Here is a 24,195-nt window from a genome sequence, read left to right on the forward strand (position 1 = left end):
CAAGGCTAATCCAGGATCATTGTCACTTCTAAAAGCCAAGTGCAGTAAACGAAAAGGAATTTAATCTCAATGACATCACTGCAGTCAGAGACGTTATGTTAAAGGTTATGGCTGGTGATTTCTCAACAAATCTCATATGCAGAGCCAAACCAGTAATGTATGTGTATCCAAAGCCTGATATATCTTATTCCTCTGTGCTGTAGACCTCTGAAACTATTAAAAACATGCTATGACATGTTCCTTCATTATGGAGATTACAGTAATGGAAGTTTGTTTAGAAAGACTCCAAAGAGCAGTCACGTTTTCGGTCTCTGGAGAGCAGTTCTGTGTAAGTAAGACGTCACTGAGCGTTAGATTGTTGTACTACATATCACAACCTCTTGAGAAATGAACAATGTAGTATCTTCTTGCATGCCCTTTACGTTAACTGGTTGACTGTGAACTCAGCGGAATAGCTCAACATTTTGGGAAAAATTAGTAGATCAATATGTCTGTGCAACAAATATGAAGCAACAGCCAGGAGATGCTTAGCTTAGCTTAGCATAAAGACTGGAAACAGGGGGAAACAGCTAGCCTAGCTCTATCTGAAGGTGACAAAATCCACCTATACCATCACCATTTAATAATATTATCATGTCTTCATCTTCTAAGTGCATTTTGTTTAAGTCACGTTTGAGAGAAGTCATTAGGCGATGTATATCAGATACAGAAACGGTAATCACTTAGGTGCCAAACAAGTCTGCTTTACCTTATACTAGGATAAAACATAAAGTTTAGACAGTCACAAGAAGGCATTTAAGAGTCAGTGTATACTTTTGTATGACTGTCAGTTTGTATCTAAATGGTTCGGATGCTATAAACTGTCCCTGATGTCCCCAATTGTGAAATTTGATATGTCAGAGATAGCTCGGATCTGGTTTAAATGGTTTTGTGTCTGCAGGCAGAGCAGTTATATACGAATAGGACCAGGTGTGGATTGAAAATTACCTTCCTTTCTGTATTATGTATGTATGTGTGTGCATTGAACTATTGAGGGGTGTGCAAACCTTATCTTACTGTGTGTGTAATGAAGGGTGTTTAACCTCTGTGCATAGGCCTATATGCATGCACCGCAGTCTATGGTGTGTCAATGTAATAATGTGTTCATACGTTTCTGTTACTTTGACGTTTGTCTTTTGGGTTTGGAAACTAAACATTAAGGAATCAAGACCCTTTTAATTCCCCTTTGATAAGTTCTGATTTAAGTGTATATAACTCAATAATCTGTAAGGTTAAGTGAAGTGCGATGTTAAGGGGTTTAAGACAAGAATGTCGTCGTAAAAGTTCAGCGCAGTCAATGAAACATCCTCTCGAGTCTGCAGTCAAACACAATATACATGCATGCAAGCATCCACATGCATCTCAGCTGTATAAATAAATCTACAGATGTCTCATAAATGTTAAATGCACATCTGCAGCACTGGTTTACATTCCCAGTTAACTTTATTGTGTGACATTTATGTGAATTAATTTATGAGCACATTTCCGTATAGGGGCGGAAATGAAAAGAATTTGCTCATATTGTAATTTCTGATATGATGCACACTTTCCCAAACATTCAAAAACCGTTGTATATATTTTCATGTTAGGTAAGCACCTTGTAGTTTTAAGTTATATTATATTTACACAATAATAAACCAGATTTCAGTGTGCAGCTCTGCAGCACAAATCCTCTGACTTTTTGACCCGAACACAAGACATCTGTCCCTCTCTCCGCCCTCTTCTCCCTCCATCCGTCTCCTCTCTCTCCTTTACCCTGTTATACTGCCTAAAATATGAGCTAATGGCAGGTTGTCAGTAGTTGAAGTCGTGAGTGTGTGTTTGTCTTAACGAGCCCAGTCTCATAGGAGAGGGATTTCTCTGGCGTGTTCATTCATCCAGCTCTAAATCAGTGCAAACCCACCTGTTAATGTTGCTTCGTTGTTTTTTTACTGCCATCATGTGGATGAAAATAGGTAGTGCAGCCTGTCACCTGCGGCACAAGTACATTCGTGTAAAAATAAAAGCTTTACAATGAATTTTGGGCTCTTTAACACGTACTTTTTACTCCCAAATCATCAGTTATTTCCCAAAAACTTAATTTTACCTGTGATGTTCAAACAGTAATCTACAGTAGCAGCTTCTCTTCCAGACCACCATCTGAGACCACATGCCACTACATGCCCACGTAAAGCACTTCACCATCTAAGACATCTGAGATGTGGGATTGTGAGGCACAATCATGTGAGAAACCCCATAGCTGGGTTTTTCCGCCCCGGCTTGTCCCTGTCTCATGTAAACACACCCGCCAAATCTGTTACACAAGGACAAAATGGCTTCCCCAGCAATTTGTTTGCAAGTGTCCCCATCACCGCATGTAAACTCCCGCATCGGGTAGATGATGGTATTTAATTGAAGATTTTGATGAAAGGTGGGGAGAAGTGACAAAAGTGGTTGATAACGGGATTTACAAGAGGATTATATGCATACTTGTGATGATCGCATCTTCAACAATAAGAGACTTAAATAAGCAAGATGTCTGAGACAAACAGTAAAAAATTGCCGTTCTCGAGCAAGACAGTGAGGTGCAGAAAGGGATCGGTGACTGTTTGATGTAAAACAAAAGAAGACAATGCTCAATTATGTTTGCAGTCATTCGAAATGGCCAAACTCTATCATTTTAGGACATGAGTTGGATGTTGGCACATGAAAAATAACCTGATAAATAGGTAAATTTATTATTAATGATAATGGCAGGGATGTTACCTTTTTACTCAATACTTATGGATAGTGAGGAGTTTTCATTTCATTTAATTTGATTGTCAACAACACAAATCGGACATAGTTAAAAATAATCGTCAATAAAAGCACAAAAACGTCCAAGACATCTTTCTGTTGGGCTCAACTTGAACCTGAAGATATCATCCAGAAAAGTTCATAAATACAATCTGAAGATACTACTGTAAGAACTGCAGACTAAACAAATATAGAAACACAAAGTACAAACTTCAAAATCTATAAAACATTTATCAAAGACATAAAATATGCTACAATTTTATATCTTCTAGTGGATTAGTTTATAATTGAGTCAACACATCAAGTAGCAAAATGTCTTTACTTGGAATTCATATTAAATTGTTATTAAGAATAATAATAATGTGTTTCATTATATTGTCATTCATTACCTGTTTATATATCAGCATCCAGTTGCGGATACTTATCAGGAGGTGTAAAAGGTTGTGACAAATACATCAAAAAACACTCAGAAGACCTTATATTTGCTATAGTGTTAAAAACCATTTATTAAATGTTTACAGTATGCTGCATATATAGGGGGCATTAAAATCAAATGTTACCTTTTCTTTTGCTGTGTTTGAACCGTTTCAAAGGTCATATTTTCCCTTTTGGGATAGGTGATGCTACCCGTTCAACTTATCTTTGGCTTCATCAGGTTGATTCTCATAAAAGATCTTCATAAAATCAACATAAATACTGTGTATTCATGCTTCATTTGAAGGACTGACAATACTTTGCACCGTTGTACCTTTCATTTTTTAAATAAAATGACACACAGCACTCTTGCTTACAACAATATTACTTGGTGTTGAAAAAAATAAAATGTGTTTCAGAGATTATACTGGTGTTTGATGGCCTTTATAATAGGGATTCATTTGATTTACAGCAAATAAATTGGCTGTACAGTTTGGTGCATCAGGAGCCTCGAATGTTGTCTGTTCTCTGCTCTCAGCTTGCAAAGTGACCGTTTCTCCTCTCTTCTCTCAGGGTCGTCCTGGGACTCTCGGTGAGGTTGGTCCGAGCGGGCCAGAGGGGCCTCGCGGGTCTGTGGGGTCTCCAGGGCCTAAAGGAGAGAAGGGCCACCTTGGACTGAGAGGACCATCTGGGCCAAAAGGAGACAAAGTGGGTGCTATGGATCAAAAGAAATAACATGGTTGACATTTTACTTTTACAGTGGAATAAAGGACAGAGAACCAGCTGCAGTACTGCACAACATCCTTCTTATTATATGAACATTTACAAAAAAACAATAATTATTTAACTGGAAATTTTGATTTTAATGTATTTCATATAGAAAATCATTCACACAATATCCATCAGAGCTGTCTGCAGTAACATGGTTTCACCACCAGGTGCTGCTGTTTAATTGGATTACAAATTAACACAATGGATTATTAATTTCTACAGGGACCTATGGGAGTGCCCGGGTTCCAAGGAGCTGATGGAGTACCTGTAAGTAAACCAGAAACAAAAAGACACACACCAACACATTTACAGTAGAGAGAAACGACCGTATCCACATTTCTGTCCCTCTTTTCTCTGATTAAATATTTGCACGTCCCTGATTTTACGAACCGGTTTCTATCTATAAGCGTCGTCTTACTAGGTTGACCATGTAGGACAATCAGTGTTACTTGCATTGAATAAAATTTAGAAAGAAATTGTTGTCATAGTTTTTATATTTTCAATTTAAAATCTGTTAAACACCTGAATATGTTTAAATTCCTAGATTAGTGGAGTCACCAAATAACCAATGGTCATATGTTATTCCTGTTAATATAACATAAATAAAAGGAAATTATGATATGGAGACATTTTAAGGCTATTTAATATTTATTTTATTTTATTTTTCATTGTAAATGTGTGAATTTGTGATCCTGGATCGATTATAATCTGCAGTTGGAAAGTTTTTTGAGATGATTCCAGTATTTTTTTTAATCTCCTTCTCCCCGTAGGGTCACCCTGGTCAGGACGGTAGCAGAGGAGCACCGGGACTGGACGGTTGTAACGGGACCAGAGGAGAACCTGGAGATCCCGGCTTTGGGATAGGACCACCTGGACCATCTGGTTTGGCTGTGAGGATGAGCTTCAGTTCTTCTTTTTTCAGTTTATATATTTTAAATCTTTCAAATCCTGTGTCAATCATCCTGTGTGTAATGATGGCGTTGTTTCCTCCAATAGGGGCCTACTGGGCCAAAAGGTCAGAAAGGAGAGGCTCGATACATCACGTCGGATAACGAGATCGTGGTAAGGTCTTACACACATATTTAAATTAACACACACATACACATCTTGTTTCTGATGCTATGTGAACACTACTACAGCACTTGAGAGGTAAAAATTGCATCAAATTATGTTAATCTTAAGTAATGAGTGTCAGTAAAACTTTTCAGTGCATTAAGATTTCCTTAAAACCAAAAAGGTTCCTCTTTCTTACTCCTTCCCGTTCCTACAAGTCACTTTTTCTTCTCTACACTTCTTCTTCTTCTCCCATCTACCCCGTCTTCTACATCCCCCCACCAGAGATCGCTTTTAAAGGAGTCCGTTTGAGGTTGATACCAATTTCAACAAATATTCTACATCAACTTCTACTTTTTTCACTTTTTCCAAATAAGGAAAAATAATATAAATGTGAACATATATGTGTATACATAGTCACATATCTGCAAAATGATATACCATCATACACGACAGATTAACACTATACGGTGGATAGTGTACATATACTTTACATACACACCTAGAAACCTACTAACAAAATTATTCCTACAGAGAAGTTCTACTTTTTGAATTAGATAAGTTTGTTATTATTTTGTAGACATGTTCGTTTTGTACATTGTCCTTTGCAAAAACATACTAATTATTAGGGCTTTCATTTGCTTTATGGTTGAATTGACCTTTGATTTGATAAAATGTAGCATTGATCTTTAGCCTCTTTTCTATGTATTTGAAAATGACTACAGTTATCCATCTAATTGTATGAAAAATAAGTTTGTTTTTCATTTAAGCTCCTCCAGGGAAATAACGTTTTCAGTCTGATATTGTCTGTTAAGTAGCAGGATAGCTCAAAAACCTGTCAGCAGAATTAATTAAATTTGATGGAAAGTTAAGCCATCAGGAAAGGAATAAGTATTAGATTTGGTGTGGATAGATAAACAGAAATCAGTCAACTTTGTTTCCCAGAACTTGTGAAGATTAGAGGTTAAATTCTTTTGTTTCTCTGGTTTTTCTGCATGTATTTTGCCTTTTTGAGGGTGTTAAGAAAACACTTTTTCACCACTCAAACGCCAGACAATCTCCAAACATATTAAGTACAGAACATATTCAGATGGGCCTCAAAATATATTTTTTCCGTAAGATTTGTTACTAATTTATTTTGTGTGTGACTGAATTTTACAAGAAGATGAAAATGTGTATCAGCTCTGTGTCAGTCTGCAAACTTTGACAGCGTGTGGCCAGCAGGTGGTGCCACTGTTACATGAAAAAATTTAATTCTCATAAGTCGGTGGTGAGTCAGGCTCACATGAAACTTGGCATAAATCTCATACAAAGCCTAAATATTCTAAAACACAATCTAGGTTTTCTCCTTCAGCATGATTGTCTGTATATTGAGGCAGATCCTGATTCAAAATATACATAAAAATAAAGTTTTCTTTTATTAAAAAAAGAAATGTAGAGAATTGTGGAACCTCGTTAGAGGCATTTGTTTAAGTCCTTTGTAGCAAATCTTTTTTTCAAATTTTCTCTTTCAGAGTTTACCTGGTCCCCGAGGACTGGACGGAGAGCCTGTAAGATTTTTACCTTTTCTACTTATTGATCAACATTTTTTTTTTTTATTATTATTTCACTTAACTGTTTCTTATAGTTTACATGCAAAATATATTGAATTTGTGATTTTATTTCTTAGTTTACCACTAAGTGTTAGTAAAACATGTTTGTTAAAATAATGATATATACATTTGTAAATCTGTTCTGACCTGGTTGTGTTGTGTCCCTGCAGGGTATCAGAGGTCCTGATGGTCCAGTTGGTTTTCCTGGTCCAAGAGGCCCTGAAGGATTCGCTGTATGTAAAAAAAAAACATATCTGTTATATTACCAGTTATATTTTAATGTTAATACATTAAATTTTCTGTAATTTGTTACATTTCTGAAGGTGGCTTGTTGCAACTGATAATGTAATAACTGCAAGATTACTTTGGCAAAGTTTTACAGTAAATTAGTTGAAAATGTACCAAAACCTGTTAAATATGTGCCAAATGTTCTATTATTGCATAAACTAGTGTTAATTTACCCATTAAGGCTTTTAAGTGTTGGTACAATAATAGTATTTCAACATAAATTTAGCTTTTATGTCACATTTTGTGTTATGCCACATTGCATTATTAAAATCTATATAATTCATATATATAAGGAATATAACGAATAATCAACAAATATTGTTTTTATTGCAAGTTAAAGGGTGCATATGCAGTTTTGTGTTTGTTAGATGATTAGAAAGTACTTTTTGACATGTACAACAAAATACTAATCTGTCTATCCATCTAATTATTATTTAATTATTTCCTTTTTATGTATTTTTCAATCTTATATCTGATTTTGTTGCTTTATATCTGAAACTGAGCTCTATTGTCTGTGTTTAGGGCCCACCTGGTCCTCCCGGTCCCCCAGGGCCAATGGTAAGTAAAATGATATTATATAAAGGCAATAAATGGAGGATGTACAGAAGTGTTGCCTCAGTTTTATCATTTAAACATTTTTGCTCTTGTTCCTCCACGTGCGTTTTTGTTAACCCTTGTTGTTTTTAGGGGAGCCGTAGTGACGGATATCAAGGCGAGAGAGGAGACAAGGTACGCATCGCTAACTGAAGAAGTCATAGAGACTAATTTATGTGTCTGTAGAGATTAATACACGCACATCTCCACACATATAAGGTCTGTTAATACTGATAGTGAGTGCAGGTTTGTGAAAAATTAAACGAAAGTTGTTCTTTTCTCTTGTTTAGTTTTAGGTTTTTTTTTTAATTATTTAGTTATCCATCAATTACACTATAAACAAGAGAAGATAGAACAGTTACACAGTTCAGCTTGTCACACATCATGATAATATAACCAGGGAAGAAAAATAGCTTGCACATAAAAATGTCTAGACACTATAACTATAATACAAACCAAAGTTATTTGGACAGTTTGTGTCAGCCACACGCATTTAACCCTTACATACTGTTCAGGTCAAATTTGACCCATTTTGACATTTGAAAGCAATAAAAACACCTTAAATAACATTCTTTAAGTCTGACATTTTATGACATTTTCCTAAAGAGGTCCTGGAATAAAAAAAAATGTAAGTATTTCAAAATGATTCACTTTAGTGCAGCTGATCATGGTTTTAATGGTAATAATGAAACCTACCATTCAAATGTTGTTGTATCCACAATAAATTAATAGAAATAATTATGTTCTCTTGTTTTGGATAACATGACATCATAATATAGTGTGATTGTGAATATATTTTCTCTATAAATTAGTAGTGTCAAACCTAAAGAAAATCACCCATTTATTAATGACTGACAAGATATCTTATATATATCTTATTATATATTATTATCTAATTATAAAGGAATACTTAAGCCGGATCAAAAATGACCATTCATACTGAATATGTCAGAATATGAACAGTATGTAAGCAAAGTTATTGAAAATGACAGATGAAAAGAAACATTCACGTAATCTGTAAATCCACTGTGAGTGAGACTCAGGATACTTTATCTCAATAACATCATCTCAGGTGCTAGTTTGAGAGTGATTTAAACACCAGAGTGAGCGTAAAATCCACAAGACTGTGCGTAAAAGAAAAGTTCAGGCATTTTGGGGAAGTAAACTTGTTTACTATCTTGGCCAAAGTCCAATAATCAATATCAGTTATATATCGGCCTGTCTAGGTGTGCATTCAGGATGTTATATACTAGCTAGCTTAGCACAAAGACAGGAAGCAGGAATGAGGTAGTCTTGCTCCTTCATAAATGAAAAAAATAGAAAGAACAAAATATACACGCACACAATGCCTTATTTTTACTCTAAAACAGGTTTGGGTTTGTTGGAAGATGTTTTTAGCTTGCTATTAAGCTAATTAGCTAGCTAGAAACATTTGTATTCTCATAGTTATTGTGCTAACACAGTGCACTAAGCTAACAAGTTCTAGACATAATGTAAACACATTAAGGAGGTAGTCTAGCTCTTTTATAAATGAAAAAAATATCAAGAACAAAACACACACACAAAGAATGCCTTATTTCTACTTTAAAACCTAGCTTTTTAGACAGTTTTGGGCTTGTTGGAAGATGTTTTAACTTTCTATTTAGCTAGCTACTTTTGCCTTCTTACAGTCTTTGTGCTAAGCTACGCTTGGCTAACAAGTTCCAGACATATTTCTGCATTGAATGCACAAAACACAAAGTTTCTGCCCCATTGACCTTATGTAGAGACCTAATGCTCAATCAGATAATCAATTAAGGTTCCCTTGAAGTTGAAAAAAACTGATCACAGAAAATAAAACACTCTTCAGGCACTCTAATAGGCAGAGCAAGGAGAAAAGCTTTATTATAACCTTTATTTAATTGGGTTTGAAATGCCGACCTTTTGTTTTGACTTCACACGTCATTAAATCTGAATACCTGCTACTCTATAGACATTAAACTGTAAGTATATTGACAATGTGAGGTCATTAAACCATTAGATTTTAATATACTGTACCTTTTCTCCTTGCTCTCTAAGAGTGTCCAAACTTTTTATTTTTCTGTGACTCTTTGCATCAAATTCGTTGAACTTTTTGAGTTAAACATTGTGGATTTTACGCTTTCTCTCATGTCATCTCCATAAACATCAGCTACAGACTAGCTCATGAAAAAAAGCAGGCTTAGAGTGCTCTAGCTGGCTCCAAAGTGTGTATGTGTGTGCATGCGTGTGGATATGTATGCATTCCTGTGTGTTTGCATGCCTGCTTGAATGTGTTTGTTTGTAATAAATGGATTGGTTGGACATAATGCTGTGCATGTTAAATTCTCGGTGGTGGTTTGACAACCCACACTTCTTCCGTCCAACACATTAATTTACCCCTTCCTCCCCCTCCTTCCTTATAACCCCACCCATCCCTGCATCCCTCCATCCTCCTCCTCCTCCTCCTCCTCCTCCTCTCTCCATCCCCAGATTGACACTGAACTGTGTGTTGCATCCATTTCCTGTATGATAAAAAGATCACATGAACCTCTACTTGATTCAGTCTGGTTTGTTCTTTTCAAATGATCTGTGCTGCCACTGAGACAAGTCTCAAACTCGCTGAAATGTGCAGACATTTCCCCATCAGATTCTGACTTTATGTGTCATTTCAAATCATATTTAAATCCCAATCCAAATTCTTGCCATTTCTACTGTTTCCCACTCAGATTCAAATTTTATAGTGTGCTTTAAATATGGTTTGTGAGTTGATCAGTGGCATTACACGCTTGTTTCCCTTACTGTTGAATGACAGTTCAGAGATTTTACACGGTGAAGTTCCTTTTTTTTCTCCCGTCAAATTGTCTCAAAAGTAACAATTTTCAAGTGAAACTCATCCGATTTTGGTTAGGCCATGTAAGATCTTGGCTTGACTGTGCAGTATTTGATGTTATTAAATATGAAAACTCCAAAATTTAAACCAAAAAAATGTGAACAATAAGAAAAAATAGTTATTAAAACTTCAACCGTGTTCAAATTTCTGAGCTGTTTTTTTTTTGAAGGACAATCTGTGGCCTGTGACTGGGTGCTGGAATCACTTGCTCCTACTTCCTGTGTTGCTCTAATTCCTCCCCCCCTCCTTGAACACATTTGGGCATCTGGTGGTGAACTCTGGGATTTGTAGTTCATTAGCCTGCTCTTCGACTCCTCACCCCTCCATCCATCCACCCATTTTAATTGAACAATCACACACGAGTACTAACAGTCATCTTCCTCACACACAACTGCATGCATGTTATGCTCAACCAAACCCTCAAACACTGAACGTTTAGACAGATTCAGGGTTGCGCTGAATGTGGGAACAGCTGGATTTACTTTTTAGCCTGTTGAAATACATTTTTGTAGGATGAAATTAAAATAATTCTGTTTTAGCCCCGTGAAAAGAGGGGCTCTAAATTTTTTTTTTTAAATGATTAGAAACTCAAGATAAAGTATCTCTGCGCTCTCTCTTCTCTTTTTCTCTCCTTCTATCTTTCTCTCTCTCTCCCTCTCCTCCTTGAGTCTCCTCATCTTTCCTCATTTTGTTCCTCCACACATGCATTTACTGCTCTTCCCTCCATTTTTTTATTCTCTTTTTTGAATTTTATTTTCTGTATCGCTTCTCCTTTTAAGCGTGAACCTTGAAAACTGTTAATTTAAGGTCTACTAATAAGGCTTTTTTTTTTCCTGGAGCTTTCAACAGCATCTCACATCTATCAATCTATCTGTCTACACTATATGGCCAAAAGTATGGGGACACCCCTCTTGGTCTGGAGCTGTTGTATCATGCAAACCAACATTGTGTACATGATTTATCACAACTTTTGTTGCTATTGTACTTACTTCTGATTGGTTTTTTTCGGTAATTGTGTTTATATCTTTATGATATAATTCTTTGACTGTATTTCTTGATAATGTCTTCACTATATTGTTTTTGCGATAAATTATTTATCCAGTGTTGGTTTCCATGGCACTATACATATTTTATTGAGTCTGGACTGGAGATGTGCACTGCGTCTGTGGTTGTAGCCAGACCCACTGGAGGGACTACTTATTCAACGACCCAAACCTGGTAAAGAGGCAATTAGGGATCAAAAGTTGTGCTTTTTCTAAATTCAATACAGAGAAATGTTTTTCAGAACGAAGCATTTTACAGCATTCCAGGTATTGCTTGTTGTTGCTTACCTTTTAAGCAGAAATGATCTACAATTTTTGTACGCCTATTGGGTAGGAAAGGATGTCTCATATGTCGATGTTTTAGATGATGTTAAGCAGGTTTTTTTATATAGCAACTTTCATAAGCTGATGTCACAAAGTGCCTCACAATTTAAAATAAAGCAACAGACATAAGAGGAGTAAAAAGAAATCAAAACTAAACAAAAGTTTCAGTTAAATGTGTCCACAGGTCTTAAATCTTAAGTTTTAGCAGCCGCAACCTCAAGAGCACAAACTACTATAGTTTGGAGCATAGAGGGAGGCAGAAACACTGATCAGAGACTCGGAGGTAGAACTCTAAAAGTGCTCTCAAAAATATTGAATTTGATTCTGAAGTCAATGTAAAGAATGAAGACACTTTCAGAAGACTTAGTCAAAGGTTTTGCAGCAGCATTTTTGGACCGCTTGTAGGCAATCCAAGGACTTTTGTTCTGCAGCAGGTGAAGGAGTCCCAATAGTTCAGACGGGACCTGCGGTCAGGTTCCAAAACCTTGTGGAAAGCCTTTGGAGGCTGTTTTAGCAGCAGATTAATACCCATGGTTTTGGAATAAGATGTTTAAAAATCACATATGGCTGTAATGTGCAAGTGTCCACATACTTTTGGTTATCTATCTATCTATCTCTCTGCTTCACATTTTTTTATTTCTTCATTTTTCATCTTTTGCTGCTCCCTTGTCATCTCTGCCCCTTCCTCTTCTTTTCATCACTCTCATCTTTTCCTCCTCCATCACAACCTCATTCCTCTCCTCCGCCTCTCCTGATTGGCTAACGGTATGTTGTGTGTATTTCGGACTCCAGGGCGACGTGGGTCTTCCCGGACCCAGTGGTACTCCCGGCGACGGGTCGCTAAGAAGCGAACAAACTCTCACTATCTACAAAGGAGATAAGGTAACACAGCAAGAGAAGGGAAGGAGCTGAGGTTGTAGCGCTTCCACGACACACACACACTCGCAAACATACCACATGTGGATGTGGTGGGGTTTGATTACAAAAATGATATCCCTAAATCCACACAGCAGGCAGTAGACTTTAGAAACAAAAGGTTAAAAGAGGAAGAGGAGCAATGATTGCAGCAAACTTTACGGCCATGGAGGGGAGGACATGCTGGTGTAGAAAGGGAGGAGTCGAAGGAGGAGAGGTTGGTCTGGACTTTAAAATCCACCAAGGGAGCATCAGTACGTCTTTTTCATGGCAGGTTGGAGTTTGTTATACAACAATTGCTAAAGACAGAGTTGTTCTGGAGGCAGAAATTAAACTAAACTGTTGAGCTAATGTTTTCTGCTCCACTGAACTGCCCACAGAATTTTCTTATTGATGTAATGATGCAGTCATGCTGTTGGAAATTGGATTTTACTTTCAAGTATGATATATCTTAGCTTTAAAGGACGGGTTCACAATTTTTCAAGTATGTCTTAAAACAACAGTTGGGTGCCCAAATGAACACTGACACATGTTTTTTTTGCCATAAATGAACACAAAGAGGGAATTTGATGCTAAAAAAGACTGTAGATGTGACAGATATCCACTTCATTTGACTAACTCAGACGGCTGAAGCAAATACATTTTTGCTCAAAACAATGACTGTGGATTCTGTAAGCGCATTATGAAGGGATCCTCTAATGGTCAGTATGAACAGGAGGAATGATTACAACAAGGAAAACCTGTTTCAATGTTCATAGGGGCATCTTACTGTTTTAAGACAGACTTGAAAGGTTGTGAACGTATCCTTTAATGACACACTGAGACAAGCAAATGCACATTTTTGAAAAGTTTATATAACTTTTAAACTACAAATACATTTTTAAGAGAAATATTGGGAACATGAGGATTTAAGTGGCTTAATCCTCCATTATTTGACATTATACTGAAGCTTGTACAATGTTAAGTTTGATCAGTTCTTACTCTGCTAAAACTAGACCTTTGGATCAACCAATGAGGTAATTTCTGCCTCCAGAGACCATCAGTCTATGAGAAATTTGTGGTAACTAAAACTCCAATCTGCCACCTTTCACATCTAGCATTATACTTTATACTGATTTCAAAGACCAGCCTCTCATTAACACCCCAAAAGCTCCTCACTCCTCCCCTCACTCTGTGCACAACAACCCCTCCAGAGGCCTCATCCACTGTCACACGGAGCCCATCCTTCAGTCAACAGTCCCCCAAACGCCCCAAAGCTCTGCCGCACTTCCCACCGCCTTTCCCCTTCCTCCTCGAAACCCCTCGTCCTCCCTCCTCGCTCTGCCTCCTCCCTGGCGCCTCGTAGTAAACTCTCTCTTCCTTGGTTACGGCATCCAGGGCGACGTGGGCTTGCCCGGTGACCCCGGCCAGCCAATGATCAATGGCGTTGTGGAGTTTGTGGGTTTTCCCAAAGGAGACAAAGGATTCCAGGTTTGTTGGAAAACGAAACTTCTCTCATAGTTTCTAATGCCAGGCAGGATAACGTATGCTGTCAGAGAGCATCGTGTGTCCTTGAACGCCCTACCTGTCCTTTATAAACTTCTCTTGGTAATGAAAATGCTATATAGGCCTATATTTATGTCTGCTAGGGTCAATTTTTAGATATCGTACAACAATATGTTATACAATATGGCAAATTAAGTGTCCACTATGCAAATTTGTAAATGCACCTAACACATTATTAACTATAAATTCTGGCTTCTTTGCATCACTAGTGAATTATTCTTATGGATGCCAATGATTTTCTACCCTCCAGACAGAACAATATGAAAGTCAACCAGCGGGGACTCGAAATTTACTGTACTGGCAACAGATAATCCATCACGGTGAACATTAAAACTTATTAAAACTTTTTGTAAAACTTGGTGTTTAATAGCAAACAGTTGCCATCGGTAACTGTTTCAGAAAATTCTTTCTTTAGTACATTTATGGACACTTAAATATCCAACATTTCAGTGTTTTCTGCAAAAGAGCAAGACTTTTTAATCCAAGAAACAACCAAATTATCATTTGTTGAATCCTTTTAACGCCATCTTTAATGATTGTCTTGTGAGTAGGATTTCATGGAACAGATAATTCATTTAATTGTAACTTTGACAAAAAACAAAAACATAAAGGTGGTGACGTTCACTGTGATCTATTACTTATCTCAAGGTCAAGTTTTCAGGTTTCTGCAAGGTGCCTCTCTGTACACTTTGCAGAGATATAAACTAAAATCCAGTGGCAAAGATCAGGTTCCCTTTAAAAAGAAGTGGATACAGTTGAAGTTAATACTGTATGATTTGGCAGAGTGAATATTAGAAGCAGTACTCGATCCTCTTGTTGCTTACCATCGAGACGAGAATAATCTGGATCATCCAACCTGGATTCCTCAGCGTTTCAAGCCCAGCACAGTGCATCCTCTCAGGGGCTGGGTGGGGACAGAGCCTGTCCACTTATCCCAGAATCCATTTCATCGTCGCCATGAGCCACATTTTATTCCCCTCATCCTCTAGGCCAGTTTAAAACAATTAAGCCCTATATCAGCTGGGCATTTTTTGTTGTTTTCCTCTTTCTTTTATTATTTGCGTGGACTTATAAAGGTAAGTTCACATTTAAAGAGCACGTGAGATAATGTAAGAACATTAATTGACGCCTTCACAAATTCACCTTTGTTGTCTCTCTCCCACTCTCTCTCTCTGTCTCTCTTTAAAAGGGTGAACCTGGACGTAAGGGAATCCCTGGGTACCCTGGCAATCCCGGCCCACCTGTAAGTGTTTTTGTTTGTTTTCCAGAACCATCAGTTTTCAGTAAGTTTTTACAAGCAGCTAGAAATACGGATGGTTTTTTGTGAAAGTTCCATAGCAAACAGAAACTTTGTTGAAACATCAATGAGAGAAAATCTGGTTTAAGATAATGTTAATAACATGTTTTTCTTGATTTCAGGGACCTTTTGGCTATCCCGGTGAATATGGAGAGAAGGGCATTCCTGGATACCCAGGAGCAAGAGTACGAGCTAATGGCTTTTTTAGTCATGAATACAATTACATTTTCTACTGTCTTGTATTCAGGAGTATTTGTTTTTGTTCTTCGTCTGTTGTGATACACAGTACACTAATAAGTATGGTTTCCTGTCTTCCTTTATGGTCATCTCTGATCTTTTTCTCTTCCTCTGTGGTGGATGTGTTCTGTAATTTCACCAAACAGGGCGCTCCAGGTTTTAACGGACCTCCTGGCGCACCAGGACAACAGGTAAGCTTTTCAATACCTTCTCTAACCTTGCAAACACACTCACGGAGAGGTGCAGACCAGTTTGCCACCTCTTTTATATATTCTATTTTTAAAAAAACTATTTTAAGAATATGATGATAATTTTGTTTTGCAAACTTTTTATCAATGGCGATCTATGAAATAATGGATGAGGAAGAAGGCCATGACGCAGAAAGCTTTCCTCCGGCTTTACCTCATCCATTATTTTCCTAAATTGGCACACATAGTGCGTTATCAACAGCCTCGTCATTTGTACAGTAAATGCAGAGTAATTCAAACATTTATTCTGACACAGGGATACAGAGGTGATTCAGGTTACTCCGGGCAACAAGGATACCCTGGAGCCAAGGTAAAAGGACAGTGTTTGTATGTGGTTGCGTAGGCGGCCTGTCATTGTAGAGTTTGCTGTACTGTAGTATGCACTATATAGTACTAATCTTAACAGTATGTATATATTGCAGTTAGTATACAAGTAATCAACATACCTAATAGTTTTATACTAACACTTTTATACTGATACAATACTTTTGGCATCAGGTGTCAGTCAAACTTTGAATTGACTGTCACTGCCAATTAAATATAACAAAAGAAAGAAAGGTCTGTTCAACAAAATGTATTTTTCTTGTTTATTTTCTTTTTGTTTGAGGTGTTTCATTAGTTTTATGTTTTCCATGTTTTCCTCCATTAAACTTTGTGCATTGCATTGTGGGACAATAGTGTCAATCACTAGCACACTCAAACTTTTTTAGCTTGTAAACTGACTGTTAGTACACTTTAGTTTGTCATTGTTCGAGGATGAACACACTTCATTCATACTACAAACCTGCTTATATGTACAGTAGTATGGTTAAGGTATGGTTTATAGTTTATGTGTTTTCTTGCCATCCCCTTGTTCCACAAGCAGATGGTGCCAGTGTTTCTTGAATTAATTTTACCAAAGTTTGTTTTCTTCAGGGAAGAAAATGAAGAAAATTTCACTTTACTGTTATACAAGATATTTGTGTTATGTAGAATGATGCTGTGAACTGGTAATGACTCAATTTCATGCTTCTGAGGTGCAAATAGGTCTAAAGGAAAAGTCTGACATTGTGAGAAATATGTTTTCTTGCCAAGAGATATAAATGAGAGGATCAATCTACAGACAGCAGCTACCTAATTATCTTAACTTAGCTTATCAGTAACAAAATGATAACCGGTTCCATAAAACTACAACATGTTGTTTTTACTCTTCAGTTTTTGTTGTGATTAAATGAACAAAATGCTAAGTAAGTGCTAAGTTATTAGTGAGCTTTAGAGGTGTTGGTAGGTGGATTTTGTTACCTAGTGTGTACAGAGCCAGGCTAGCTGTTTCCTCCTTTTACCAGTCTTTATGCTAAGCTTTAGGCTAAGCTAACTTTCTGCTGGCTGTAGTTTCATATTTACCATAAAAACATGAGAGAGTTGTCAATACTCTCATTTAACGCAAGGCAAGAAAACAAATAAACATAGCGTCATTTCCCAAAATGTTGAAGTATATTCCTTTAAGGTAGATCAGTACGCATATTAACAAACTGTCAAAACAACAAATAAGTAAAACTGGATTACTTTCAGTTAGCATAATTTTATCACATGGGATTTAGTTAAATCTAAATAGTTTATATCTCTTTGCTGTGATATTTTGTCCTGAACTGTGCGTGTCTATTAGGGAGAGCAGGGAGACCCCGGAGTCCCAGGACCTCCTGCTTACGTTACTGGTCTGGGCACTTCTGTTCAAGGTGAGACACAAACACACACAATTCAAACTAAAAATTTTATGACTTAATCACAAGTCGATTGTGAGTCATTATTCAATATGTTCCTGTGTTGACCACCCTTTCTCTGATTGGCTGTAGGATCACCAGGTGACCCAGGTCTGAATGGTCTGCCTGGTGCTCCCGGTGACCAAGGAGCTCAAGGGTTCCAAGGGCCACCAGGTCGACCAGGAATTGGTGGTTATAATTCAGGTAATGCGATGTCACAAAGTTGTTGCAACTGTTTGAAATTTATTTTTTTCATTTAGGGATCCACAAATCATATATAAACTGCACTAATAAAAGTCCAAAGCAATGAAATGAGTTTATTTTTACAGTAACATATCAATTTAATCAACTTCTCTATCGATCAATCTTCTTCTCTCTCCTAATGCCACATGTGTAGGTGCCGGCTCTCAAGGTTTTCCAGGGACCCCAGGCCCAAAGGGAGAGAAAGGTAACCCTGGCATACCTGGCTATGGCTCCGAAGGAATCCCAGGCTCCCCAGGACTCCCTGGATCCCCCGGTCCTCGTGGACCTCCTGGCCCTTTTGGTATGTTGATGCAGAATCTGACTAAAAAAGGTCTCTGGTCCTTCCACCATAGGGAGGGGGGGTTGTGATAACGATTGACGTGGCTTATTTGGGAGATGAGATGAGAAGTTAAAAATCCATAAAGGGCGACTGCATTATAGCTATGTATGTAAAAAAAATGATCATTATAATTACTATTTTAAACTTCTGTTCTTGTCTTTTTTTAAACATGTTTTTAATTTAAACTGTGGTTTATGTTTTCAGGACTTTGAGATGGATTTACTGTATGAAACAAGCTAAAAATGACAAAGTTTGGTCTTATTTTTATGAATAAAATTATGCAAAAATCAGAAATTTCTAGATAAGGATACAGTATCTTAATCAGTCTGGCACAGAGCTGCAGTTCGCATAAAAGATCTGTCAATATAAAAATGGATTTTTACTGTCCTCCAAGGATTGTCCGAACCCTGCGTCATCTATCCTGATGGGTCCATCGGGCCTAAAGGCCAGTAAAATGCAGGTATCCTAAAGCAGTGGTTCCCAACCTGGGGGTCAGGACCCCCACAAGGGGTCGCTGGATTTCTTTATTTTAACTCCTCAAGCCTCTAAAAGTTATTCAAATTAAACAAAATAAGTCATCTTTCTAGAGCTGAAGATTTTCTTCTAGACAGAAGATTAATCAGCAACTATTTTGATAAGTGAATAATTGTTTTAGTCATTTTTTAAGCAAAAATGTAAAAAAAAATAGGCTGGTTTCAGCTTCTCAGATGTGATGATTTATTGCTTTTCTTTATCAAAATTGATGATAAACTGAAAATCTTTTAGTTTTGGGCTGTTAGTCAGACAAAACTAGACATTTGAAAATGTAACCTTGGCCTGTGGGGAACATTAACGGATATATTTAATTATTTTCTGACATTTTATGGACAAAACAGTTAACCAATGACTCAAGACAATAATTGGTAATTTAACTGGTAGACAATGCAACATGTGACGAGGGGTCCCAGGTAGACGTTGCTTTATTTTAAGGGGTTACAGGGCAAAAAGGTTGGGAACCACTGCCCTAAAGGCAGCCATATTGCTATGGTTGCCATGGCAATATTCAGCCTGCCAAAGCGAAAATCAAAACAACAAACTCAACTTTCAGCAAGCAGTATCTTAACTGCCAAAACGCTCTTCTTTACGCTGTACTCTGTGCAGGGTGTGGTGGTAAGTATAGCTGAGAAGAACGCAGCTGTAAGCTTCCTCTCTGCTCCAAGCTGCTTTTCTCATCTTTGGCCACAAGGTGTCGCCTGTGAGCGTAATTCACTGATTTTACATGGACATTAATGCATGGCAGCAGCCTTTACAACCGGGATTTTTCTTCTTTTTTGACACAAACACATCAAGCAAAGGAAGACTTTATGATTGTTGCAAGAAAAATGGAGACATAACGTGACAGGAAGTCTAATATAGTCCCACAAAATCTTTTTCTTTCAGTTCATCATGAACATGTACTTGCATCATATGCAGGAAATATCTAATTTTCCCTGTTTTCTATAATTACATAACAGAAACCAAATAAATGTCTACATATGACACATTAAATGAATGTCTTTCCTTGTATTTTTATGTTGTGTTGGTGCCAAACTGCAACACACTATACATGCTGCTTATGTGGCAAGTATCTCTTAGCCACTACAGTCAATGTAAAATCACCGAATTTGTTCATGCTAACTAGTACAATGCTGTTTATATTTCAATAAGATATAACCAATTTAATGCTTTTTTTAAAAAAAAGATAAGCATCTGTCATCTTGCAGCAGCAGCTCAAATCTTCTATCAAATCTGATGAACCAAACAGAGCAAACTAACCCTGATTTCACACTGTGACACCAAGTTGCACTTGCACTGTGCTGGTTAAATATTTGGGTTACTGAAAAAGCACATTATAAGAAAATGAATTCCTCCAAGAGAGGGGCACAACAGGAATCAATTTTTTATTTTGTTTCTATTCTGGTTGTTGACCACATTATGTCCACAATCGGTCAGTGCAATTCAGCTCAAGATCAAACAGTGTGAAATCTAAAAAGTCACAGAATAATATTTTGTTCCTAATGACTACTTACTCTAATTTGTCAAATTTAATTTTTTGAACTCTAATTGATTTCATGTGTGTCTTTACAGGTGGTCCGACAGGGACAGGAACTAGTTACCCTGGACAGCCTGGGTCGCCTGGTTCCAGAGGACCTCAGGGTGACAGAGGACTCACAGGGGCCAGAGGTACACATAAATACTCATACATGCAGTCTGAATTATGATTAAAAGAAAATAAAAGATCTTTCTTCAGAGTCCAAAATACAGTTCCAGATGTTTCAATCATGTTTTTGTTTTTTTTTCGGAACAATGATTGCTGCTTGAAAACTTAAATTCCTCACGTTGCGCTCTGTTGCATTCTCACAATGGTTGATATCATAAAAATGTTCTATCACTTTAAAAATCACATCCATTTTCCTGCCGTGGCTGCAGCCACACATTTAGAAATGTTGCGGTCAAGAGTGTCCCCTGTTAAAAGAATTTCTTCCTAATGACCTTTAAATAATGGAGACTGGATCTGAAGTATCGAAGTTTAAGTTGACTTTATTTTCTTGCGCAAGAAGGAGCGTTTCACAGTGCAACACATAAACAGGGTTACAGAGAAAAAGGCTCGTCTTGGAGCATTCACAGTTGGTTTATAACCTTACAAATGGGCGTCTCAGCTTCCTCCGAATGTTTACAGACATATTCAACAGATGACGTCATGACATTTTCTCATTTCTCTGATTGGTGGCCAGCTGTAGATCCTTTGATCAAGATGACTCCCTTCTGACCTGTCTCTGACCTTTATTCGCTCCTGACTTCCTCTAACATATGTACTGGCCTCCCGTTGTTAATCTTAGCTGCTGCGTTTGCTGTTTCTACAACTTTGCAGAGCAAAACAGGAACATTCATCATGACATGTAAAAACAAGAACACACACATAGTAAGGTTTTAAGACATCTTATCACAGTATAATTCTAATTTTTATAACAATCCCCCCCAGACACAACACCTCAATGCAATTTTTTTTATTAATTTGGATTTTTCCTTCTTTTTTTTTAAATAGACTTTTTTTTCATTTTTCCCCTCTGTTTACATTTATATGTGAGTCAATTGCGACATACTGTGTCAACATTGTAAAAAACAAATGCAAAGTTGCCCAAAAAAAGTGTCAAATTTAGAGACTTTTAACAAGCTTTTGGTATGAAGTCATACTGAGGACATTAACTGGGTATCCTTAGTGTTAGCTGCAGCTTTGTTTCCTGCAAAAAAAAAAAGACAGCTCTGTTCTTTTGTCCCGAAAAATTACAATTTCTGTCAAATAACAACAAAAATAAATGTGATGTCTTAGTTATATCTGTGGTTTGGTCCTGGATGAGTCTACACAGTCAGTGTTTTGTAACAAATTGTATGAATATTGGAAACATTTTACGTACAAATAATCACAATTTTGTCTTAAGAACAAGCTCCATGATTCTTTCCACTAATATTCTCCCGCTATGATTATACTTTTCCTCTCCTCTAATCTCCATCCCTCTGTCCTCTAGGGGCTCCCGGTGACTGTGCCTGTCGTGGAGGAGGCACCTCAGGGTACCAAGGGTTACCTGGTGTTCCAGGAACCGATGGCAGCCCTGGTTTCCCTGGGCGAAAAGGTGAACTTGGTGACACTGGATCCCCCGGCTTTAATGGTGTTCAGGGACCTCCTGTAAGTAAAGTCTTCACTCACACACAGCTTTCATAGCTGAATCCAGTGAATATTTAACAATGAAACATTTCATTTATACCATCTGTTGTCCTTCTGCAGGGTCGTCCTGGTCCTAGTGGCACCTACGGCCGTAAAGGAGAAAAGGGGACGTCTTACTACCCCAACGTGGGTTTGGGAGTGAAGGGAGAGCTCGGATCTACTGGACCCAGAGGACCTACGGGTGAAACTGGAAAACCTGGCAGAGATGGACTGCCTGGCTTCCCTGGAACTCCTGGACCCCCAGTGAGTACTTTAACAGTCAGAATCAAAAATAGGTTTTGGCAAGGAATAAAAACAAGTATCACTTAAACATCTCCTCTCCTCTCCAGGGTGATGCTGGCTACGGCACAGTCGGGGAGAAAGGTTTCCCGGGGTTCCCAGGGGCAAAGGGTCGTCCTGGCGGCCCCGGTGAGGCTGGTGCAGGTTACGTCGGAACGCCCGGCTTTCGTGGAGAGCCTGGAGAGCCTGGTATAGCAGGGTTGCCAGGGGCACCAGGTTTGCCCGGACCAAGAGGTAAGTGATGACAAGTGAAGGAGCGTCAGAAGTAAAGAAAGGAGGTGTGTGTGTGTGTGTGTGTGTTTGTGTGTGTGACGTTGAGAGAGAGAGAAAATAAGTGAGAAAGTGTGTGTGTGTGTGTGTGTGTGTGTGTGTGTGTGTGTGTGTGTGTGTGTGTGTATGTTATACTGTATTCTCCCCACAGGGTGACCCCACAACCATACATCCATCTCATCCCATCACTGTCCATCCTCCATGTACTGTAGTTGCCATAGCAACCTCATCCTAACACCTTAAACCATTAGAAGCCATCTCTGGGGACAAACAGCTCCTGGTTCCCCAGCTCCCCAGGACCTGAAGGGACAACATGGCTCTCGTTAGATTTTCTCTACCAAAGCAGCTTCCTGCCCTTCATGCCTCGGCTGCAGCCGCATACTGTTAACTACATGATTAATGGTCTCCATTAATGTGCTTATACACTTCTTCTATAATCTATAATCCATAAACTGCTTCATTAGTTGACTGATTGATGCACAATGATGAGACTTTATTTGCTGATTGCGCAACAGCTACTGTGCTTCTTTAGTCTCAGAGGAGGTTTTATTTTGGCAACGTCAGTCACAAAAATGATTCACAAAGCAGTGAATAATTCCTGATTTTGGTTCGGTCTTTTAAAGGAGGATGCTGGTGTTTTTTCAGCCTCACTTGTTTACATTTGTCCTGTCAGTGTCCGTTCACAGTCAGCAGAGTTTAAAATATCAGAAATTCTTTTTCTGCTTTTTCTTCTTGAAAAATAGCTTTCACTACAAAAACCTATGCAGCAGAGTGTTGTTTAAAAAAGTAGATTCCAACATTTTAGGCAATAAAATGACATCTGGATTAATTTGAAAAAATTAGAGCTGCAACAATTAATTGATCAGTTGATCACCAGAAAATTCATCAGCAACTATTTTGATAATTGTATAAAAATGTTTTAGTCTTTTTTTACGCAAAAATGCCAAAAAATTGAGGGTTCCAGCTTCTCAAATGTGAAAATTTGCTGTTTTTCCATTTTATTTGACAGTTAATTGAATATCCTAACGGATAGTCAGATAAAACAAGCCATGAATGCCATTTTTTCACAGTTTTTTTAACATTTAATTTCATATTTCTAAACAATTAAATGAGAAAATAATCGGCAGATTAATCGATCATGAAAATAATCATTAGCTGCAGCCCTAGAAAAAAAGACACCATCACATTGTACTATTCATATCTTATAAGTCCATGTTTTTGCATCTTTATTAGCTGGAACAAAAGCCAATATCAAGTTTGTAAAAAAGCACAACGATTAAAAGACGATTAAAACAAAAAAAAAAGTAATTTAACAAAATGTAAACTCTGGGCTCTGACTCTAAATGACACCAGCAGTCGCCTAAAAACATGATTCTCTTCTTCCTCTCTGAGACTAAATGACACAAAGTCCTCAGCAGCAGCTGGCCAAGTATGAATGTGTGCTCTCATACCGTGATGCTAATGCTAAACAACTGATTCATTTTGCTCTTAATATGAAGGTTATTGTCACTCACAGGAGCTGAGAGAGATTGAGGAGAGATTTTTCTTTCTTATATC

The 24,195-nt window shown here is 37.7% G+C and overlaps 1 protein-coding gene across 5 annotated transcripts in view; it reads left to right on the forward strand.

Annotated features, from left to right (window-relative positions):
* The window catches only part of col4a6 (collagen, type IV, alpha 6), a 134,266-nt gene that overhangs the window by 90,549 nt on the left and 19,522 nt on the right, over positions 1-24,195 (forward strand). For 3 of the 5 annotated variants that reach the window (XM_042400492.1, XM_042400494.1, XM_042400495.1), the window contains exons 5-25: positions 3,802-3,936; positions 4,222-4,266; positions 4,770-4,889; positions 4,996-5,061; positions 6,567-6,602; positions 6,815-6,877; positions 7,455-7,490; positions 7,620-7,661; positions 14,076-14,168; positions 15,433-15,486; positions 15,663-15,725; positions 15,924-15,968; positions 16,282-16,335; positions 17,671-17,740; positions 17,858-17,968; positions 18,162-18,308; positions 18,742-18,792; positions 20,454-20,549; positions 21,893-22,050; positions 22,150-22,332; positions 22,419-22,602. In XM_042400492.1, coding sequence (XP_042256426.1) covers positions 3,802-3,936; positions 4,222-4,266; positions 4,770-4,889; positions 4,996-5,061; positions 6,567-6,602; positions 6,815-6,877; positions 7,455-7,490; positions 7,620-7,661; positions 14,076-14,168; positions 15,433-15,486; positions 15,663-15,725; positions 15,924-15,968; positions 16,282-16,335; positions 17,671-17,740; positions 17,858-17,968; positions 18,162-18,308; positions 18,742-18,792; positions 20,454-20,549; positions 21,893-22,050; positions 22,150-22,332; positions 22,419-22,602 — 1,852 coding nt within the window. Of the gene's footprint in view, positions 1-3,801; positions 3,937-4,221; positions 4,267-4,769; positions 4,890-4,995; positions 5,062-6,566; positions 6,603-6,814; positions 6,878-7,454; positions 7,491-7,619; positions 7,662-12,575; positions 12,666-14,075; positions 14,169-15,432; positions 15,487-15,662; positions 15,726-15,923; positions 15,969-16,281; positions 16,336-17,670; positions 17,741-17,857; positions 17,969-18,161; positions 18,309-18,741; positions 18,793-20,453; positions 20,550-21,892; positions 22,051-22,149; positions 22,333-22,418; positions 22,603-24,195 lie in introns of all 5 variants that reach the window. The other 2 variants (XM_042400493.1, XM_042400496.1) reach the window with 2 other exon arrangements.

This window comes from Thunnus maccoyii, chromosome 22 (assembly GCF_910596095.1).
Source record: "Thunnus maccoyii chromosome 22, fThuMac1.1, whole genome shotgun sequence".
NCBI lineage: Eukaryota > Metazoa > Chordata > Actinopteri > Scombriformes > Scombridae > Thunnus > Thunnus maccoyii.